The 19,722-nt window shown below is 50.5% G+C and overlaps 2 protein-coding genes across 2 annotated transcripts in view; both read right to left on the reverse strand.

The window, feature by feature from the left end:
• LOC123577288 (liprin-alpha-1-like) overlaps positions 1-19,722 on the reverse strand; it is a 464,712-nt gene that overhangs the window by 345,008 nt on the left and 99,982 nt on the right. The window lies entirely within an intron of this gene.
• On the reverse strand, positions 6,904-17,197 carry LOC123576523 (rho-related GTP-binding protein RhoU). Its single transcript, XM_045437440.1, has 4 exons — positions 16,699-17,197; positions 16,604-16,667; positions 14,864-14,922; positions 6,904-8,825 (listed from the first exon to the last, which is right to left on the reverse strand). Exons 1-4 carry the CDS (start codon positions 16,885-16,887, stop codon positions 8,370-8,372), a joined length of 768 nt encoding a protein of 255 aa, XP_045293396.1. The 5' UTR covers positions 16,888-17,197; the 3' UTR covers positions 6,904-8,369.

Here is a 19,722-nt window from a genome sequence, read left to right on the forward strand (position 1 = left end):
CAGATGGACTGCACCAGCCTCACAGCCTTGCTTTCCCACATGGATCCACTGGACAGGCCCCAATAAGCACATCTTCCCGCATTCACATACTTGTGCAGCTCCTTCCACCTCCCACCCACGTTGTCTCTGGGACTTGCTTTGACCCATGGACCTTAACACGGTGCAAACACCTCGATAAGCCCTTGCCCACCGGAGCGTTCTCTCTTGGCACATTCACTCCTGGAAGTCAGTCTCCGTGTTGTAAAGAAACTCGGGCTAGACGCTGAAGATGAGAGGCCACAAGGAGAGAGACCCAGGGTTTCTTTAGACAGTCACCTAGGTCGAGCTCCCTGCTGCGTGTGACCTCAGCAGAACCGCCCCATGAACCGGGTCAACACACGGGATCACAAGATCTGTTGTTGTTTTATTTATTTTTTTTTTTTAATTTTTTTTTTCAACGTTTATTTATTTTTGGGAGAGAGAGAGACAGAGCATGAACGGTGGAGGGGCAGAGAGAGAGGGAGACACAGAATCGGAAACAGGCTCCAGGTTCTGAGCCATCAGCCCAGAGCCTGACGCGGGGCTCGAACTCACGGACCGCGAGATCGTGACCTGGCTGAAGTCGGACGCTTAACCGACTGCGCCACCCAGGCGCCCCGTTCTGTTGTTGTTTTAAACCGCTAAGCCAAGTGACGGGGTGGTTTGTTATACAGAAATAGATCGTTGAGTTAGGATATCCCTACCGGTGGTTTTATTTTTTTTTTAATATGAAATTTATTGTCAAATTGGTTTCCATACAACACCCAGTGCTCATCCCAAAAGGTGCCCTCCTCAGTACCCATCACCCACCCTCCCCTCCCTCCCTACTGGTGGTTTTAAAGACCCCTTTATATTTTCTATATAAGAGCAGAAATGGAAAAGGGAAATTAGGCTTAAAATATACTCACCGGTGAATGGTTCTACCGCTAACTCATGCAGAATCTGTTACTTAGCCAATGAGTTTTTGTTTTCTCTCTCTGTCTCTAATAAATAAGGATAATAGCAACCAATCCAATCGATGCCCACCATGGGAGGTATGAGGTTAGAAGAGATGTATTTATTTGTTCATTTATAACACAATTTGGGCAGGAGAAGATTGAGACAGGTTTATGGTAATAGGTAAAATATTTTTTCATGCTACATAAGTGAATGTTACTCCTAAATTTCAGGTATGATGATACTTACCAACACATTTTCTCCTCTTGTAAAGCCTTATTGTTTCCTGATCTCCTCTGTAAGAAACTCGTTTAATTGTCTTATCTAAACAATGGTTTATCTAAACAATATTTGATTCCCTTCTCCTTTTTCTATTTTGAAATAGGAACACGTGACTTTCAATAATACCTGATGAGTTCTGGGGTTAAAGGCAAGGTGGTTTCGATTAGGGACCTGGTGACTGGGGACACGGAGAGTGTCTAACTTTGGGTGAGCCCTCAGCAACACTAGAGCTGATCCTAACAATTAACAGAGGCTGTTGCAAAGGCAGTAACAATCCATATAATGGCCCTACCCTCATTTGCATCCCTTAGTTCCTGAAATAAAGGGACAAAGGAGGTAAATTTTGTAGATTAAATAAATGCTTGGAAACTCCACTCATCTCTGATTGCGTGGTTTAGAGCATTAGTGAACAATAGTAGCCCGTGGGCAGCCCTTCTAGCTTTGTGGTCTGGCCTGAGATTTTGTCCCAGAATAAAACGTAGGAACGCTGGAAGATCAGGGAGAGACAAGAAGATCAAAGCACAGGGAGAAGTTTGGGGGTTCTGGGTGACTTTGTATATACGTGATTTTTCTGTACGTTTGTCAACAAAACATGTTCTAAATAAATGAGGCAAGCCAAATCATTTCTACTGTTACTGCTACGAGTGATGTGGGGTTTTGGGGGGGCGTGTTGGACGGTTTTTTTTTTTTTTTGAGAGAGAGAGAGAGAGCAGCAGAGGAGCAGAGGGAGAGGGAGAGAGAGAATCTTAAGCAGCATGCCCTGCACAGAGCCTGAGGTGGGGTCTCGATTTCCCAAACATGAGATCGTGACCTGAGCCAAAATCAAGAGTAGGACGCTTAACCGACCGAGCCACCCAGGCGCCCCTAATGACGGTTTAGGTAGCAGAGTTCTAAGTTCCTAACAAGTGCCTCTTCAGACACTCGAGCAGGCTCAACATGGGATTAAGCACCAGCCAGGCTGGGTCTGGCGTATCCTAAATCCATGACGAGTGATAGGAGTCATGATTTCCATGGTAAAATGTCACTTTTAATATTTGCTGCTGAAGCGCACGACTCCGTCTTCCACCGGCCACATACAATATGGTGCTTGTCTTCAAGTTAAACCCTGAACCAACTATTATCCAGAATCTGTCAAAGGGTGACTCATGCCCACACCTCTCCCAAAAGCTTCTGTGCTCAGGGATATTTTCCAACGCCTGAGTTCTATTTGTGCTTTACATTTTAAACACTCCGAAGCAGTATGCCTGGAGTGTAAGGACACACGCCCTCGCGGGAACGCTTCCCACAGTGACAGCCACCGCAGGCCAAATCAACGTTACCCCTTGAGCTCTTTGATCAGGAGGCAACGTTAGAAAGGGCTCTGTGAAGGCGGCTCCTGTTTCTGCAAAACCGGGCAAAGACATCAAACATTCACATCGCCGTTTTTAGTGCCTTTCCTCCCCAGTTCAGGCCAAATCCTAATCAGAAACCACCCTCCTAACGTCATAGGAGCAAACACTGTCTTGGGAAGGGAAACTCGGGCACTTGGTATGATGACCGCATGCTCTCTCTTTGGGAACCTCCTTGAGATGCCGAATCATAAAAAAGCTGCTTGTGGTGTCTTGAAGAATACGGAGAGCAGGAGATCTGGATGTTTCGTGAGATAAAGGTAAGGCAAGATTTCACCCAGGTCACATTAGAGGTGTTTTCGCCAGTGGGACCAGAAGTATTCAGTCATTGACTGCTCCCCTCAGTAGCTCTCACCCTGGCACATCTATCCTTCGTTGGCCGGCTGAGCCAAAGGGGGCCTTGCCAACGTTTGCCCATGTCTGACCGACAAGGCCGCTGACTGCTGTGTTTCTGGACATTCCCTAACGAAAGAGGTGGTAACGATCTGGGGAGCCATGAGCTGACCTCCCGGACGGGAGTGTGGTCAGCAGAAGAATGGCCCCCAAAGATGTCCACAAGGGGAACGGAAGCTGCAGATGAGATCGAAACTGCTAATCCACGGACCCTGACGTGGGGAGATTACCCTGGACTCTCCAAGGAGGCCCCATATAATAATGAGGTTCCTTAAGTGTGAAAGCAGAGGCGGAAGAATCCGTGTCAGCAGGATGCCAAGAAAGACCTGACCAGCCATTGCTGGCTTTGAAGGTGGGGGAGAATCGTGAGCCAAGGAATGCAGATGGGCTCCAGAGCTTAGAAGAAGAAAGAAGATGGCTCCCTAGAGCCTCCAGGAAGGAACACGGGCCGGTCGTCAGCTTGATCTTAGCCCAGTAAGACCCATTTTCGACTTCCCACTTCGGGGACCGTCAGGTAAGAAAATCTGTATTGTTTTAAGCCCCTAAGTTCGTAGTAATTTGTCAAAGTAGCGAATGGAAACTGCCAGAAGGAAGTATCTGTGGGACAGTCAATGGAACTGAATGCAACTTAGAGGACACACATCTGGTTGGAGATGCACGTCAGGTTCCCCACCCCCACGTGCCTCTCTCGCAGGCAGACCGTGTCTCTTCAAGACTCGGTTGTGTTGTCCGGATTGCACAGGGGAGCCTGGTTGGCTCAGGTGGGCAAAGGACTCTGGATTCACAAAGCCGAATGTGCTAGCAAGAGCTTCTTGCGTGAAAGGCATCAAGGGACACCCCAGCAGCATGATCCTTCCCTTTCGCACAAATCTTACCTTGTTGTCTCACTCAGACTCACCAAAGCACCTTCACGGGCTGAATGCCATCTTCCCCTCCCGGGGGACTAGCACACGCACGTGCACACACGTGTCCCCGGTATCCCCCCCAGTGGGTGGCCGCCCCCAGCAGGCCCAGCTCCCCGAGTGGCAGCATCTCTGTTCCGGGACTGTTGGAAATAACTCATATTACTTTGCTCTGATTTCGTAAAAAATGAAACATAGATGTGCTCTTACCCATAAAAAGCAGAAGCTTCACCCAAAATTAGTAGGGATGACGATGAGAGCCATTAGGGGCCACTCGTAAGCTAATCACGTAGGCGTCCCGCTGTGAAAGAAATGAGCTTCCCCACGGAACTTCCCAACAAGACCAATCCGAGGCGACATTTACCAGGCACTTCCGGCGCAGCCGCACGTTACACTCAGAACCCCACCAGCCCATGGGGGGAGGTGCCGTGCTTATCCCCCCTACAGCTGCTAAAGTTTAGACGCAGGAAGTTTAAGCTGCTTAAGGAATCACAACCATGTTCCCTTTATGAAACTTTTCTCCCAGGATACTGGTCATTCTCCCACCTCCTTCAGGTCTTGTAAACATCTCCGGGATATTTACATCTCACTGACCAGAAAGAAGATCTGCAGGGACTGTCATTCTAATGACATTCTTTGGTAGAAAAGGCAAATACAGTTACATCCATAGGTCAGAATTTACTTCATACCACGTGCTCTGTCCATGTAGCCTGGGAAGACCTATCCTGGATACGGGAGGCAAACTGGGGCTGGGTGAAGAGAAACTTCCAGGTCCCTCGGAGCTGGCTTGAGGCTGCCTGTGGAGGCCAGTGAGGGCAAGCTGGGTTTTAGCACTTCGGGGCACGTGCAGGTGGTCGGTAATCTAAATGCTCTCTGCACAGCTTCCAGGGTGCGTGAAAAGTCCAAGCCTGGCCTCAGAGGCTCCGTGGGCTATGGAGTGAACAGGCCCATCCTTCACTAGATGACCCTCGAGGCTGAAGGGTGGAAGCGGGAGGACATCTGGCCTCTCAGAATGTTCCTGTCCTCAGGGCCACCTCCCCTGGTGTAAGGGCTGCATCCTGGCGGCACGATGGGAAGGCTGACCAGGAGTTCACATACACCACGTGGGCACCTCCCAGCCCTCGGAGACAGGGAACCCTGAGCCCTGCTGGTCTCCACTGCAAAGCCGGTGGGGCCCACGGCACCTTCGAATCCCTTTCATGGCTATTCCAGATCTTGGCCATCTACCCCACATGTGCACATGTGTTCTCATTCAGGATTCAAATAACCGGGGGCCGGGGGGGGGGCAGCACTTTCACACGTAAGGGAACCGAGGCTCACATCCAGGGACCTCTCCATCATCAGACACTTACGTGCTTCTCTGAGCCTAGACCTTTGGCCCCAAGAACAGTGCTCCTGTCGGGGACACACACGGGCCACCAGCACATGATCCACTACAGACACCTGCGTCTGACGTCAGAGAGCGCCGAAGTCAGACCGGGACCCCAGAATTCTCAAAACCCCATTTTCCATAAGCACTTCATGTTGGTTAGGGAGGATTCCCAAAATGCCTCTGGGCTTTTCCAGCTTCCCAGCACGGAAGCCTGAGGCTGGCCAACCGGCCTGCTTTTCGACGGGGCCCAACTTCCTCCCCCACTGACACTCTTCGGCAGAAAAGGCAAGGGCAGTTGTATCTGTAGGTCAGAATTTATTTCATACCACCTCGTTCATAGCATTTTCAAGGACAGCGTTCTGCTCAACATCATTTACGCTTGAAAAAGAGAGAAGCACAACTTGGTAAGGCACCAGGTTACGACAGTCGGGGAGAAGACTCTGCCTTCATTCTGGCTTGGGTAATAGCTGCGTGGTTTCTCTGAAGTCTGTCAAACACAGAGAACATTACAAAAGGTTCGCTTCCACATACATGGTAAAAAAAAGAGAGAAAACACTTGGGAAGCATATTGTATTTTTAAATCATGACTGGCCTACACCGCAGGAGTTCAGCGAAGGTGGCATCTTCTTAAAGCACGACTCATAAAATCTCTGCTGCAATACCAAGCTGCAAGTTTAACGATGGTTGACCTGTGAAGTGGATCAACTTTACGTTTACCTCAAGACGTCCTTTTAAAAACGTTTCTGCCCAAGTCACACAGACAAACAAGACTGGAGGAAAGCGTTAAGTACAATCAATCGTACGTTTACTGTTCTAGAAAACGCAGCAACATATGAAAAATGGTGGTGTTTAAAGGTCAACCCTCGAGATTTTTAGTGCTAACGGTACAGGTTGTATCCAGTTGGGTTAGAAATAAAGCGCTTGCGGGGCGCCTGGGTGGCGCAGTCGGTTAAGCGTCCGACTTCAGCCAGGTCATGATCTCGCGGTCTGTGAGTTCGAGCCCCGCGTCAGGCTCTGGGCTGATGGCTCAGAGCCTGGAGCCTGTTTCCGATTCTGTGTCTCCCTCTCTTGCTGCCCCTCCCCCGTTCATGCTCTGTCTCTCTCTCTCCCAAAAATAAATAAACGTTTAAAAAAAAAAAAAAAAGAAATAAAGCGCTTGCGTAAAGCTTTCAGAACTGGGCCACACAGGCGCTTTTCACCAACAGCTTTCAACCAGTGGCCCTCCAAGGCAGAGGGTGCCAGTGGCCTCTCCAGGGGGGCCAAGGGCTGCCCCATATGCTATCACATGCATAAAATTTCTTCCAAGTTTTGTGTTCCGACTTAAAAATTAATTTGCATTGCACTCCATGACATTTGTTTAAATACAAAAACACTGTTTAGAATGACTCCCCAAATAATTCCACCACCTCTCCCACCTGGTCTGCACAGCAGGGCGGGCGGAGCCCGGCCCGGAAAGCTATTCTCACAGATAGGTGGACCAGGCAGGCAAGGGTGCTTTTCGGGAAGTCTGTCTGGAGCATTTTCACAATGAAGTAACGTTATTCCCTCAGGTTAGAACTAAACGCTTCGGGAAACAGCGGATTATCAATTTCAACGGATGGAAAAATAAATAGCAAACAACCCATGTGTTTTAATTTTCAAACAAGGAAATCCGTTAATTTGATTTACTAACAGAGGTGAAAGAAACCCCGTCCCAATCTTTTATTTCTTCCATAGAAAAACACAAATTAGTTTTTTTTAAATATAAAAAAGACAACGCAAGACCCACGGAAAGAGGAGACGCTTCTCTCCGCTGGCTCTGCAGAGCTTTTGCCTAGTTTTTGAGCCGACTTTGGTGAATCTGTGTCACCCACTGCAGCCGGACGTGATAATTCAACGCGCCAGGCTACCTTTTTTGGCACTTCGGAAGCACCGCCATCACAAAGGAAAACTATTCTTCTGATACGGCACTTGTTTTCTCCAGAAGACTAAGCTCTAAAAATCTGCCACCTTGAAGAACACAAATGGTTCACAGGCATATGGTTTTCTGGCTGTCCCACAGGAAGGATGCAGCTTCTCGAGGGGGCTGTGGTCCACCCCCCCCCCACCCCACCGCCCCCCGGCCGGCCGCAGCAGACCAGCCCCACGAGCCCGGTGACACACAGTGCCGGGCCCTGCTGCCAGGTCCCCGAAAGGCATCTGTGGACTTCACTGGTTGTCGTAACGGGTTTCAAGAGACACCCATTTTAACACAGATTTCAAGAGATGTTCACGTTTGGTTTTCAGGTGGCCTCAAAGATGCGTCGAGACGTAGTTAAAATCCCATCTCTGAGTAGGGTATCATCAAAAAGAGAGCTGTTCAAAAAAGTCACAAAAGCAGGAACCTGAGCTTCCCTCATATCTGTTTTTTCGTGGCCGTGCTTTTTCCCATTAACCGTTTAAAAGTCTGAATCAGCAGCAAATATAGCCGTACGTACGTGCGCGTGTGCGTGTGTGTGCGTGTGTGTGTGTGTGTGTGTGTGTGTACACATTTTGGCTGAATTAAGGGAAATAAAGGTCATTTTGTCTCCTACAAACATTTGCTGCAGGCCCTTCAAGAATGTTCACTTCCCTGCAGGCGGGGCAATGTGTGGACGTTGAAACGCAATTCTGACGGGTGCTCCCTGGCCGGCCCGCGTACGGAACGTCCTTGCATCGAGTAGCCCTTAATCAAGGGAGGGTCGACCACACCATTTCGCCGTTGGTCCTTCTGTGCATCATAACGCGGCCAAGTCGCATCCTTGACACCCACATCCGAGCGGGTCTCTTTCATATTAGCTATAAATTAATCCCGAGGTCTCTGAGCTCTACTTTTCCGGAGTTAGGAACATTGCTCAACTCCCTTCAGAAATATCTTGCATAATTGGCTGGTCCCTAAGCTGAAACAAACAAAAACGTCGAAGGCAAGAAAGAATACATAAACTGAGAGCTCCACCTGTTACACACATACACACGCGTTTCCTCTCCAGGTTCTACACGATAAAAGGAGTCACGTCAGCTAATATAGCTTCTAATATCGGCTTCATCTAAAAACTGCCTTTTCCGGGTTTCTTGCCAACATCATACGACACAGCAGTACTTTTTCCACCAGGACTTGGAGAGGTTTTTCATTTTGTCAGGAGTCCTGCTTTTGCGCTTCTTTGGCTGTTGCTGAGTGTCTGAGTACTGAATGCCGGCGACAATGGCCGCGTCAAAGACCTCTTTGAGGTTTTTCTGAGTCAAGGCTGAACACTCGATGTAGGAGGCGGCTTTGATCTCCTCGGCGCACAGCTTAGCTGCCTCTTCAGGCACCGGCTTCTCTTTGCATTTGTCCAGCTCAATGAGGACTTTGACGTCTTCTCTGAGATCCGACTGAGTTCCAACGAGGACGATGGGGGCTTTGGGACAGTGGCATCGGATCTCGGGCACCCACTTCTCACTGACGTTCTGGAAGGATGAGGGGCTCACCACACTGAAGCACAGAAGAAAGATGTCCGTGTTGGTGTAGCAGAGGGGTCTGAGTTTGTCAAACTCATCCTGCAACCAATCAAGGCACCCAGAAGTTATTTTTTAAATCCATTCTCATTAGCAAAAAGACCCCCTTACCAATTTTTTCCTCGGAAAGGGTTATAGCAAGCCCACTGCCAGGGCCTCGGGAAGCAATCCTGCTGCTTCCCTAAGTGGGGTCCACACGCCCAGCCCCACGCAATCTGCCCAAAGTTTTCGGTGTTCTCATCAATACTCATGACCCACTTGCAACTCACCACAGAAAAAGTACTTACATCGGGTGAATTTTAGAAATAAAATTGACTTCATCTAGCCTTCAGCCCAGAGTAACCCAGACTTACTCTCTCAACTGTGGTACTTAGCCACTCTTCCAAAACTTAGACAGCATCCACACCGATCCCCAGGTCTCCAAGCTGACCCCAGTGAGCCCCGGTCTAACACAGCTCCTGTCTTCAAGAATCCAGCCCTGCCCTTAGGGTGCCTGGATGGCTCAGTCGGTTACCTGTCCCACTCGGTTTCGGCTCAAGTCATGATCCCACGGTTGTGGGGATTCAAGCCCCTTGTCGGGCTCTGTGCTTACACAGTGGAGCCTGCTTGGGATTCTCTCTCTCTCCCTCTCTCTCTCTCTCTCTCTCTCTGTCCCTCCCCCAGCCGCTGCCTCGGTCTCTCTCAAAATAAATAAACTTTAAAAAAAAAAAAAAAGAATCCAGGCTTGCCTGTCCCCATGACAGCTGTGAGCGACGCCCGCCTCACCTATCTGCACCTGTACACACTCAGGGCACACGCAGTGCAGGGAAGAATTTTAATCAGACACGAGGACAGACCCAGAATTGGAGCTGAGACCTCTCACAGGCCACCCTCACTGGCAAATCACTTACAACACTGGTTAACACATTCTCATTCTTGCTTGATGTACCTCTTTCTTGCTTGATCTCTTTTTCTCCCTTCTTTCTTCCTTTTCTTACTTCCTTTAGCCTTTTTTTTTTTTTTTTTTTAACCCCTGCAAATACCAGGGGCCTCCACGCACAGCGTTCTGGGAAGATAAAGGACCAGAGAAAGGGCATACCCACCCTACTCTTAAAATATAGAGAACTGGATGGAATGATTCTAATTCATTATAGAAACCAAGCATCATGCTGAATATCCGCAACAGTCACCCACTTCACAGAGATGCAAGCTGGACACTGGGCCCTGGGCAGGGCCAGGGGATTCACTGGGAACAGACAGACCTGGCCTCAGCCCTTGCAGAGATGTCTGCCTCCAAATCAGCATTTCTTTATAGTCTCCTGGAGTCCCATATTCAGCTAACTGAAAGCTTTCACTCACCTCTCTCATAGGAAAATATTTACATCATCTCATTCCTATTTAGAATTTCTGGGGCGCCTGAGTGGCTCAGTCAGTTAAGCGTCTGACTTCGGCTCAGGTCATGATCTCACGGTTTGTGGGTTCGAGCCCTGCGTCGGGCTCTGTGCTGACAGTTCAGAGACTGGAGCCTGCCTCGGATTCGTGTCTCCCTCTCTCTCTGACCCTCCCTTGCTCGCACTCTGTCTCTCTCTCTCTCTCTCTCTCTCTCTCAGAAATAAATAAACATTAAATTTTTTTTTTTTTAATTTCTATTGGTGGGGGCCCCTGGCTGCCTCAGGTTGGAAGACATAGAGGACTCTCGATCTCAAGGTCGTGAGTTCAAGTCCCCCACTGGGTGTAGCGATCATGAAAAAAATAAATACATAAACGTTAAAAACGATAAAAAATAGATAAAATAAAATTTCTGTCGGTGGGCGCCAGCCATCCGCAAGTGGACTATAACAGACCACTTCCCAGTGGCAAGAAAAAGTGAAATGTCATCTAGGTTTTCATTACTGACATGCACATTATTCCGTATCTGCAGCCTTTCTGCAGATGTAAAGAAAACCTGAATCTGTTCTTTTTTTCTTCATTTGAAGCTCCACATTTCAGTTGTAGGGCAACAACCAACAATATTGAAGTCATCCAGCTACAATGCTCAGGAATAAACCTGGCATTTCGGAACGTCACTGCCACGTGTCTTCTACAAACGACGGTTTAAAAAGAACAACTTAGGGGCGCCTGGGTGGCGCAGTCGGTTAAGCGTCCGACTTCAGCCAGGTCACGATCTCACAGTCCGTGAGTTCGAGCCCCGCGTCGGGCTCTGGGCTGATGGCTCAGAGCCTGGAGCCTGTTTCGGATTCTGTGTCTCCCTCTCTCTCTGCGCCTCCCCCGTTCATGCTCTGTCTCTCTCTGTCCCAAAAATAAATAAATGTTTAAAAAAAAAAAATAAATTAAAAAAAAAAAAAAAAAAAAGAACAACTTAGCTTCCTTAGTGCCAACTTTGCATGGAGGAATAAACGCAGAAACCCGACCAGGTAGACTACGGCCTCGCTCTGAAGACCTCGTAATAAAACGTTCCTTCTGTTCTCAGAGGCCTCAAAGCAAAAGCACAAGACTGAGCCCCACGTAAAGGCGGCTCCCTCAGGCAGCTGCACCTCGCTGTGAGAAGACAGTCACCCTCGGCCGTGGCCTGGAATCTGGGCTTGCATTTCCGATAAAAAGAAAGACAAGCACAGGGGCTGGGCCCTGTGACAGGCCTTTGGAAATCTGGCTCCCCAGACCTCTGGGGAGTCTGGCTAAGGGGCTCCGGGAGCCGAGCAGAAATGAAACCCTCCTCCTCACGGCCTGCCCAGAAACCTTAGATATTTGCTGAAATAAATGCAATGTGCACATGGGGGACGAGGCCAGTGGAACGCACCCCCAAAGAAACGTGTGCTGAGGCCCAGGGACTGGCATGCACCTGCCGGGTGGGCAGGAAGACGCACAGAATTCCGTCAGGGGCGGGGCGGGCCGGACAGGCAGCTCAACAGGAACGTTGGTCAAGCTGCAACCTGATTTTTTTTTTTTTTTTTTTTGGTACCATAGAGATTTTTCTAAGTGCCTCACGGGTCAAAAGGCTGAAGAACTTTCAGCTTCTCCTGGTAATGCCACCGCGAACTACTCCTATTTCAGTGACGGGCCTCTCTCTTCTGCCAAAGGTATGTTTTGCAGAGCCCTCAGTCTCCGATCTATTCTCACTCAAGTAAGACTGTGAGTCCAGTGTTAAGAGCTCCTCGTAAGGTCTCATATGCTCACCTACCTCCCTGACAGGAAGACCCGAAGGCACAAAAAGCGATTTCTAGTTCCTCATGCAGCCAAGGAGCGCCACATTCTTGTCCCGAGCTTCCATATGAAACCAGGGCATTTGGGCCCCAGGTTAGGGCTATCTGTGCTCACGTTTCCCTGGGTTGGGACCCGGACGTGACACAAGTCATAAGGCTACTGTGAGGACTGCCTGAAGGGGTGGGGGCCGGGGGGGTTCCACTGGTTGAGTCAACATCAGGGAAATACAGCAGGTGTCAAATCAAGTCCCTTAAAAGGCAGTTTATCAGATCTGGACTAACTAAGGAAGCTGGGAAAGAACTACCACTTGGAACCGGCTTTGCTGTGAGTCCAAGTAAGTCCCAAATGACACCTGGGGTGTACGGGAAAAAGGACTTTATCTTGCCAACCGTGTAGGTTTCATAAATAGTTTTTGAAATTAGTTTTCTACACGTCTTCAGATGGTCACCTCCTCCGTTACATAATAAGGTATGCGTTACTAACCAATGCGTCAGTTAAGAAACACAGTCCAGGGGCGCCTGGGTGGCTCAGTCGGTTGAGCGTCCGACTTCGGTTCAGGTCATGATCTCACGGTTCGTAGGTTCGAGCCCCGCATCGGCCTCTGTGCTGACAGCATAGAGCCTGGAGCCTGCTTCGAATTCTGTGTCTCCCTCTCTCTCTGTTCCTCCCCCGCTCATGCTCTGTCTCTCTCTCTCTCTCTCTCCTTCAAAAATAAATTAAAATAAAAAAAAGGAAATTCAGTCCATCTCAACGAAAACATCACTGGGAGAGCAAGGAAAAAAAACAAAACAAAACAATTTCCAAATAAACCAAAACATACCAACTTGCACCAAAATCCTTCTATTTCCCTAAACAATTTCTTCATGAAAATGTCTCCAAAATTATTCTCGTGCTTCCCCCACTTTCAGACAGGCCATACTACGACAAATCAAACCCCGCCTCAATAATTCAGGATCGTTTCCACAAAGCGGTCCCGATGAGACTCCTATGCCTCTTCCAAAACTGCTCAGAGGTTTTCTCCCCAGACCCACCTGTCCTGCACCCCGAGCCCGCGTTGCCTTCCGCCTTATGGAACTTCGCTGGTTTCTTTTCACAAGTTCTCCTCACTGGTCTGTCTGGCCTCCAGACTGCAAAGTCTTGTGAGGGGCGGGCCCAGGACCTCAGTTAGCACCTCCCCAAGACCTAGCTCTTCCTTTGTCTGTCTCCATGCGAGACCGCGACTCAGCCCTATTATGTGGCAGGCACCATGCAGGCAGAACCCCAACTTAGGAAGCCGTGTCTGCGGCAAGAACCAACATGTAACAGGAGAGCCCCATCAGTGGGCAGGGATGTCACTGAGCTGCTTGCTTCCCGGCCCCCCCCCCCCCCCCGCGGCCAGGGGTCCCCAGTAACTGTGCCTTCTTGGGCCGTTAAGCTGCCCCTTCCTGCTTTAGCAGGGATGCCTATATTTATCGATGTGCTCCTCTGACCTCACCTGGAAGGTCAGAAAATCAGACACGGAGCAGGAAAAATATTCCCACTTTATGCAAAGCCATACAGCGTTCGCTATAAATACGAGGAGGGCGTCCAGAAAGATGAAACATTGCAACGGCGGTGTTCTTTGCGTTCTCTTTTGCACAGACTACACACGGTGTTTGATTTTCCCTGCTGCGGCTGAAGGGGAAGGATGAGGAGAGAAGGAAGAGGCCGGGCTACCACTCCCTCCGCTGTGGCCCCCGCCAAACCAGCGTTGAGCTGGAGACCAGAGCTGCTCAGGCCTGTATCACCTGGAGGTTTGAACTCGCTGTCCCCAGGCTAGGTGAGCAGTTTGGAAGTCCTGGCTGGGACGAGGCACTAGAGAATACTGGGAGGCCAACTTCTTAAACACTGAAGGTCACGTGACGATACCTCAGAGAGTGAAGTGGGCCCTTTTACGGGCCTACAAAGTGCCCCTCGGCATTTGCTCTAACAAAGTACAGGAAGGACTACATGTTTGTTAACTGTCACTTTGACCAACTCAAGAGACAGCACCCTGGGTTCTCACAGGGAACGAGGAGACCTCGGTGACGAGCGCCATGCCAAGGGAGGACGGGGTGATGATGAGTCCCTGGAGCTCGTCGGGGAACACCCGAATCCCCATCGCTCCCTGGGTGTCCGATCCAAGTGCCTAACCTTCCCACGATTTGGAAAGACTAAGTCCAGGTTCATTCATGACTCTGGTGCAGGACAGCTTTGACCCCTGCATCTGCTTCAGGGAACGAAGGTGGCCCTAGCGAGTCAAACCACGGCTTAGGAAACGCCATCTTTTTCTTATTTATTTATTTATTTATTTACTTATTTATTTATTATTTTTGAGACAGAGAGAGACAGAGCATGAGCAGGGGAGGGTCAGAGAGAGAGGGAGACACAGAATCCAAAGCAAGCTCCAGGCTCTGAACTGTCAGCACAGAGCCCGACGCGGGGCTCGAACTCACAGACCACGAGACTATGACCCGAGCCGAAGTCCGACGCTTAACGGACGGAGCCACCCCGGTGCCCCAAAACTCCATCTGTCTCTTGAGCAAATTTCTTTAATATGTGGCTGGTTGACTTCCAATGAAATGATTACATCGCCAACTAACTTTGAGAAATGATCACAGAGCATCAGTGGTAATTTTTAATAAAAACCAGAGAGTAAATAAGGTCAGAAACGCCTGTGAGAAGAGAACTGTTCTTCACCCTGCTGTCCCCGTCCTGCCCACGCAAAGCTGGGCCAAACCCGGTTTTACTAGCTCAGGGCTTTATCCCCCTCCCCGTCACCCTCTCAGGGGTGGGTCTACTTCCTGAGGCTTTAGAATGACCCCGTTTATGCAAGGAGGGTATTCTGAGGCTTTTCAAAGGCTGGTTCCCTTCCCACCCCTGAGCAGCGAGGATACACTAACCTGCCCGGCAGTGTCACAGAGCTGGAGTCTCACAGGCCGTCCGTCCACAGAAACCACCGCTTAAAAACAAGATGAAAACAATGATCAGGGGGGGTGTCCTTTAACCCCTTTCAGGAAAACCATCGTTTTAGCTGCAACCACCATTCTCCCTCCAAACCCTTCGGTTGTTCTGGGTCCCCTAACGAATTAAAGACTGGTCTAAAACAAGGAGGCCCCCATGCAGGCACTTTTGTATACAACCCTCCTGGGCTGGCACCTCACGGCACTGCCCGGATGAGGCCGCAAGCCCCCGAGCTACGGATGGCACCCCAGAAGGGCCTGCACTCTTCTCCCAGCCCCGGGAAGATTTATTTGCCAGTCACACTAGTTTCAAAAAACCCAAAAGCAACACTAGGGGGTAAATGGGAACCAACCTTGCCGTTTTAACTCAGTGGGAAGCCTCACAAATAATTCTGTTTTCCCTTGGGATCTGTTCCAAGACTTCATGGTTTATCAGAGAATTGTAGCTTGTTTTGAGAACACGAGCAAACGCAGGCTGCCTGCATTGTCCTGTTTATGGAAGCGGGCCCTACTCATCTCACCCCGTCGGCTCAAAGAGAGGATTAAAAAAGAAAAGAAAGCCTGTCCACCTTTCCACTGGGATGGGGTACTGGGCAGGGGCCTGCCTCAGGGCACAGCTTGAGGTTTCTATTTGAATTCAGCACCCAAGTTTGTCTCAGTTCAACTTTCTCAGTTCTTTTAATGTTTACACTGATCAGCTGGGAGGAGGAAAGGGGGGGAAAAAACCCAAAACTGTTTAGGCGGCAAACCCATTAGGTGTGGCACACTTTCATCTAGGGTACCCAAGCCCTTGCCATTGGGACTACCAGGTCAAGAAACATTTCTTTTTTTTTTTTTTTCCTTGAAGAGCAAGAGGGAGTGTTTCACACTAGCCTCTGTGGATTTTCACGTTTTTGTGAATTTCAAAAAAAAAAAAAATCCCCGAAAACCCCTTTATCTTTGTTTCCACCAAACTAAAACCCAGCATACCATACTTAAGAGCTGTAAATAGCTTAGAGATAACTGAAAAGATACTAAGACATCAGAAGCACAGCCAATGAGGGAGACTGAAGTAGGGGCAGTGGGGCCAGGGGAGAGGGACTCGGAAGAAATTGGGTTTACTCTCCAGGTTTAATCCAGACCTAAGCCTTTACCAGTGCCGTTTTCACCAAAGCGAGTATTTTCTGGCTCTTTAAAGCGGAGACGCCCACTGTCACGGGAACCGCCAAAAGGAAAGGACCGACTCTCCGGGCCACAGGTAGGGCCACCTGCGCGTCACCTTCCCACTGAAACTCGGCAGCGGCGCCAGCAACGTCGACCTGACGCAACTTTCCTACGCAGCAAACTGACCAGGCAACCTGAACTCGACCTGTCTGATACTCGCTCGTCTGCTACTAAATTGCCCGACCACTTCTTTTCGCGTAGGCTCTGTCCCCCGTACCCCGCCCCCTCCGCCAGGCTCCGGCTTTAGGGTTCCCCGTTGCCTCTGGAAGCTCCGCGCTCGCCGGGTCCCCGAGGCTCGGGAAATGCCCGGCGCTCCGCGCCTGGTCGGCTTCCCAGCTGGAGCCCGCCCGGCCCCGCAGCCCCCTCGGTCCCCCACCCCCCCCGCCCCGCGACCCTCGCGCCGCCCTCCCCGCCCCCCCCCCCCCGCGGCACCGGGGCCATAGGCACCGCAGACCGCGGCCCCGCACCCCCGCTCACCCGAGAAGTTGTCGAAGGCGGTGGGGATGTACTCGGTGGGGTAGCCGTTGGTGGTGTAGCTCACCTTGCCCACGGCGCCGTCTTGCCCACGGCGCCGTCTTGCCCACGGCGCCGTCGCCGACGAGCACGCACTTGACGCCGCGCCCCTCGGCACCGCCCGCGCGCCCCCGGCCCCCCGGCGCCCCGGGCCCGCGCCCCCCGCGCGCCCCGCGCTCCTGGCGCGGCGGAACGGGCGGCGCCTCGCAACGGCCCGGGAATGCGGGGTCCCCCTGCTGCGGGGGCATCGGTGCGCGCGCTCGGGCGTGCAGGCGCGAGCGAGCAGGGCCCGGCCCGCCCGCCCCTCGGTCCCGGAGCCTTCCGAGAGGGACGAGCTGTCACCGACCGCGGTGGGCGCGTGCCCGGCCCCCGAGAGCGGCGGTTCCAGGCCACACGCTCCCAGACAAAGGCGGCCGGGGTGGGTCGCGGCTCTGGGCTCGGGCGGCGCCACCTGGCTCCGCTCCGCGCGGTCAGAGGACTGCGGGCCGGCCGAGCGCCGTGGAGCCCGAGCGCTCTGTCTCCTCCCGGCTTCCCGGCGACACGACGCGTGGGGGGCGGGAGGGGAGGGGAAAGAGGCGGGTCCGGCCCGGCCGCTCTGTCCCCGCGCCGAGGCCACAGCGCCCCCCGCCTGCGCGCCGGGCCCCTGCACCCGGGCCAGAGGCGGTGCTACGCCGGGCGGGTGAGGAGCGCGGTCGCCGGCTCCGGGCCGAACGGACCCTCGCTGCAGGGGGCGCGGCTGCCGCCCGCTCTGGGGGTGGACCCTGAACACCCACTCCGGGGCGCGTGGCCCGGAGGCGACGGGTGGCCGAAGGCAGCCTCCGCCCACCCCCCGGCGGCCGAGACTGACACCACCGCCGGAGTGACCAAAGCGGTTCCGCCTTGTTGCGCCCACGCGGGCGGGGAAGCCTGAGCTTCCTCCGGTTCCCCTGGCTCCCCCCCTCCCCTTCCCGGCCACAGCCTGTGCCGTGGGGGCCCCTTGCTGGCCACAGTGCTTCACCCAAGGGGGAAATGAAGCGTCTTGGGGACACGCCCGCAGGAGACTGAATTAAAAGGCAACTTTTTAAAGTCTTCGCTACAGCCCATCGTGTGATTTTTCTTCTAAGATCGTTTGTGCTCCAATCGTTTGGGAACAAAATGATGTCAGGTCCAGCGCTATTGCTCGTTGGGCATGCCATGGACCAGCAACGTAATTTGTAGATTCAATTTCTTCTTTTGCGTAAATGTTATTTGGAGACTTTAATATAATGGGGGGCGGGGAGTCCCATTTGTCTCTGACTTCTTCCTCCTACATTTAGTCAACAGTCCACGCAGAAAACAGGGGAGCCTGGTTCTAGTCAGGACGCAAAGGCTTCTCGGGGTTTACAGGTGGTTTAAGAAGCGTCACATACTATTCACATAAATACTGGCGCTACAACAGCGACAACAACAATAACAATAACAGCAGGAGCTAATAAATATTGAGCCTTTATGTGCCAGACACTGTTGGAAGCACTCTGCCTGAACTCATTTGTTTAATCTTCACGTGACTTATACCCATTCTACAGATGAGAAAATCTCAGGCTCAGAGATATTTTAGAAATGCCCGGGTTCCACAAGCTGTAAAGTGGCAGCGACAAGATCCAAACCCAAATAGTCTAGCTCCAGAGCCTAAGCTCTTGGTTTTTCCAAGTTCTTACTTACATTCCAGTTAGTTAACATCCGGTGTAATGTTAGTTTCAGATGTACAATATAGTGATTCAATGATCCTATACATTTCAGTGCTGAGACTATGCAGCTATGGGGACACGGGGAGATTCTGTTCAAGGGACACAGAGCTTCAGTTACACGAGGTAAGTTCTGGAGATCTAATGCACAGCAATGGGACTATAGTTAACAACATTGTATTGTCCTACTTGAAATTTGCTAAGAGGGCAGATCTTAAATTTCTCACCACCCACACACAAAGGTAACTATGTGAGGTGATGGATAATGTTAAGTGCCTTGACTGGGGTGAGTATTTCACCGCGTATATAGGTATTAAATTATCTAATTGTATACCTTAAATGTGCACAATTTTTAATTGTCAACTATACTGGAGGAAAAGGATATGCAGGTAAAAGAATGTTGAAAAATAGTATTATGGAGCGGTGTGTCAGGCAGCTTATTAAAATGTTTTCTTGTGGGTTTTTCTTGATGTTTATGGTATTTGTTGGCCTTTTAAGTTTTATAGCTTGTTGTGATGCATTTCTCATTTTAAATGAATATTTTTTTAATGTTTATTTATTTTTGAGGGGGAGAGAGAAACAGACGGTGAGTGGGGGAGGGGGAGAGAGAGAAGGAGACAGAATCTGAAGCAGGTTCCAGGCTCTCCATGCTTTCGGCACAGAGCCTGATGCAGGGCTCGAACTCATGAACTGTGAGATCATGACCAGAGCCCAAGTCGGACGCTTAACCGACTGAGACACCCAGGTGCCCCTAAATATTTATTTTTGTACCTAATCGTCGAATTGATATTTTTCTCTTAAAGAAGGCCCCCAAATTTGATAAGCTTTTAGGCTGTACAAAATTTTGCTTTACCCCCTACATCTGGCCATATGTTAATTTTTGTATCCTATAGCCTTTGACTCCTGCTTTACTCCCTTTTTAAAAAGTTTTGTTCAATTTATTTAAACTGAAAAAAAAAATTCCCCCATTTCTCCCACCCCCACCACCTCCCACCTCTTGCAACCACCAATTTGCTCTCTGTATCTGTGAGCTTATTTGGTTTTTGTTTGGTTGGTTTGGTTGGTTGGTTGGTTGGTTGGTTGGTTTAGATTTCACATGTGAGATCATACAATATTCGTCTTACTCCGTTTGACTTATTTCACTTATCAAAATGCTCTCAAAGCCCATCCATATTTTCACAGATGGCAAGATTTCATTCTTTTTTTTTTGTGGCTGAATAATATTCTATTGTGCGTGTATATATAATACATTTTCTTTATCCATTCATCCATTGAAGGACACCTAAGTTGTTTCCATGTCTCCATTAAAAATAATGTTGCAACAAACTGAGGGTTGATGGAGGGGGTGGGTGGGTGGGAGGGAGGGGAGGATGGGTGATG

The sequence above is a fragment of the Leopardus geoffroyi genome, chromosome D2 (genome assembly GCF_018350155.1).
Source record: "Leopardus geoffroyi isolate Oge1 chromosome D2, O.geoffroyi_Oge1_pat1.0, whole genome shotgun sequence".
Classification (NCBI taxonomy): Eukaryota; Metazoa; Chordata; class Mammalia; order Carnivora; family Felidae; genus Leopardus; species Leopardus geoffroyi.

Coding starts and splice junctions, on each gene's coding strand:
- LOC123576523 (XM_045437440.1), bottom strand. CDS start 16,887: ATGCCCCCGCAGCAGGGGGACCCCGCATTCCCGGGCCGTTGCGAGGCG. Junction 16,668..16,698: donor ACGGCGCCGTGGGCAAGACG/GCGCCGTGGGCA, acceptor GCCGTGGGCAAG/GTGAGCTACACCACCAACGG. Junction 14,923..16,603: donor CGCCTTCGACAACTTCTCGG/GTGAGCGGGGGT, acceptor CTTGTTTTTAAG/CGGTGGTTTCTGTGGACGGA.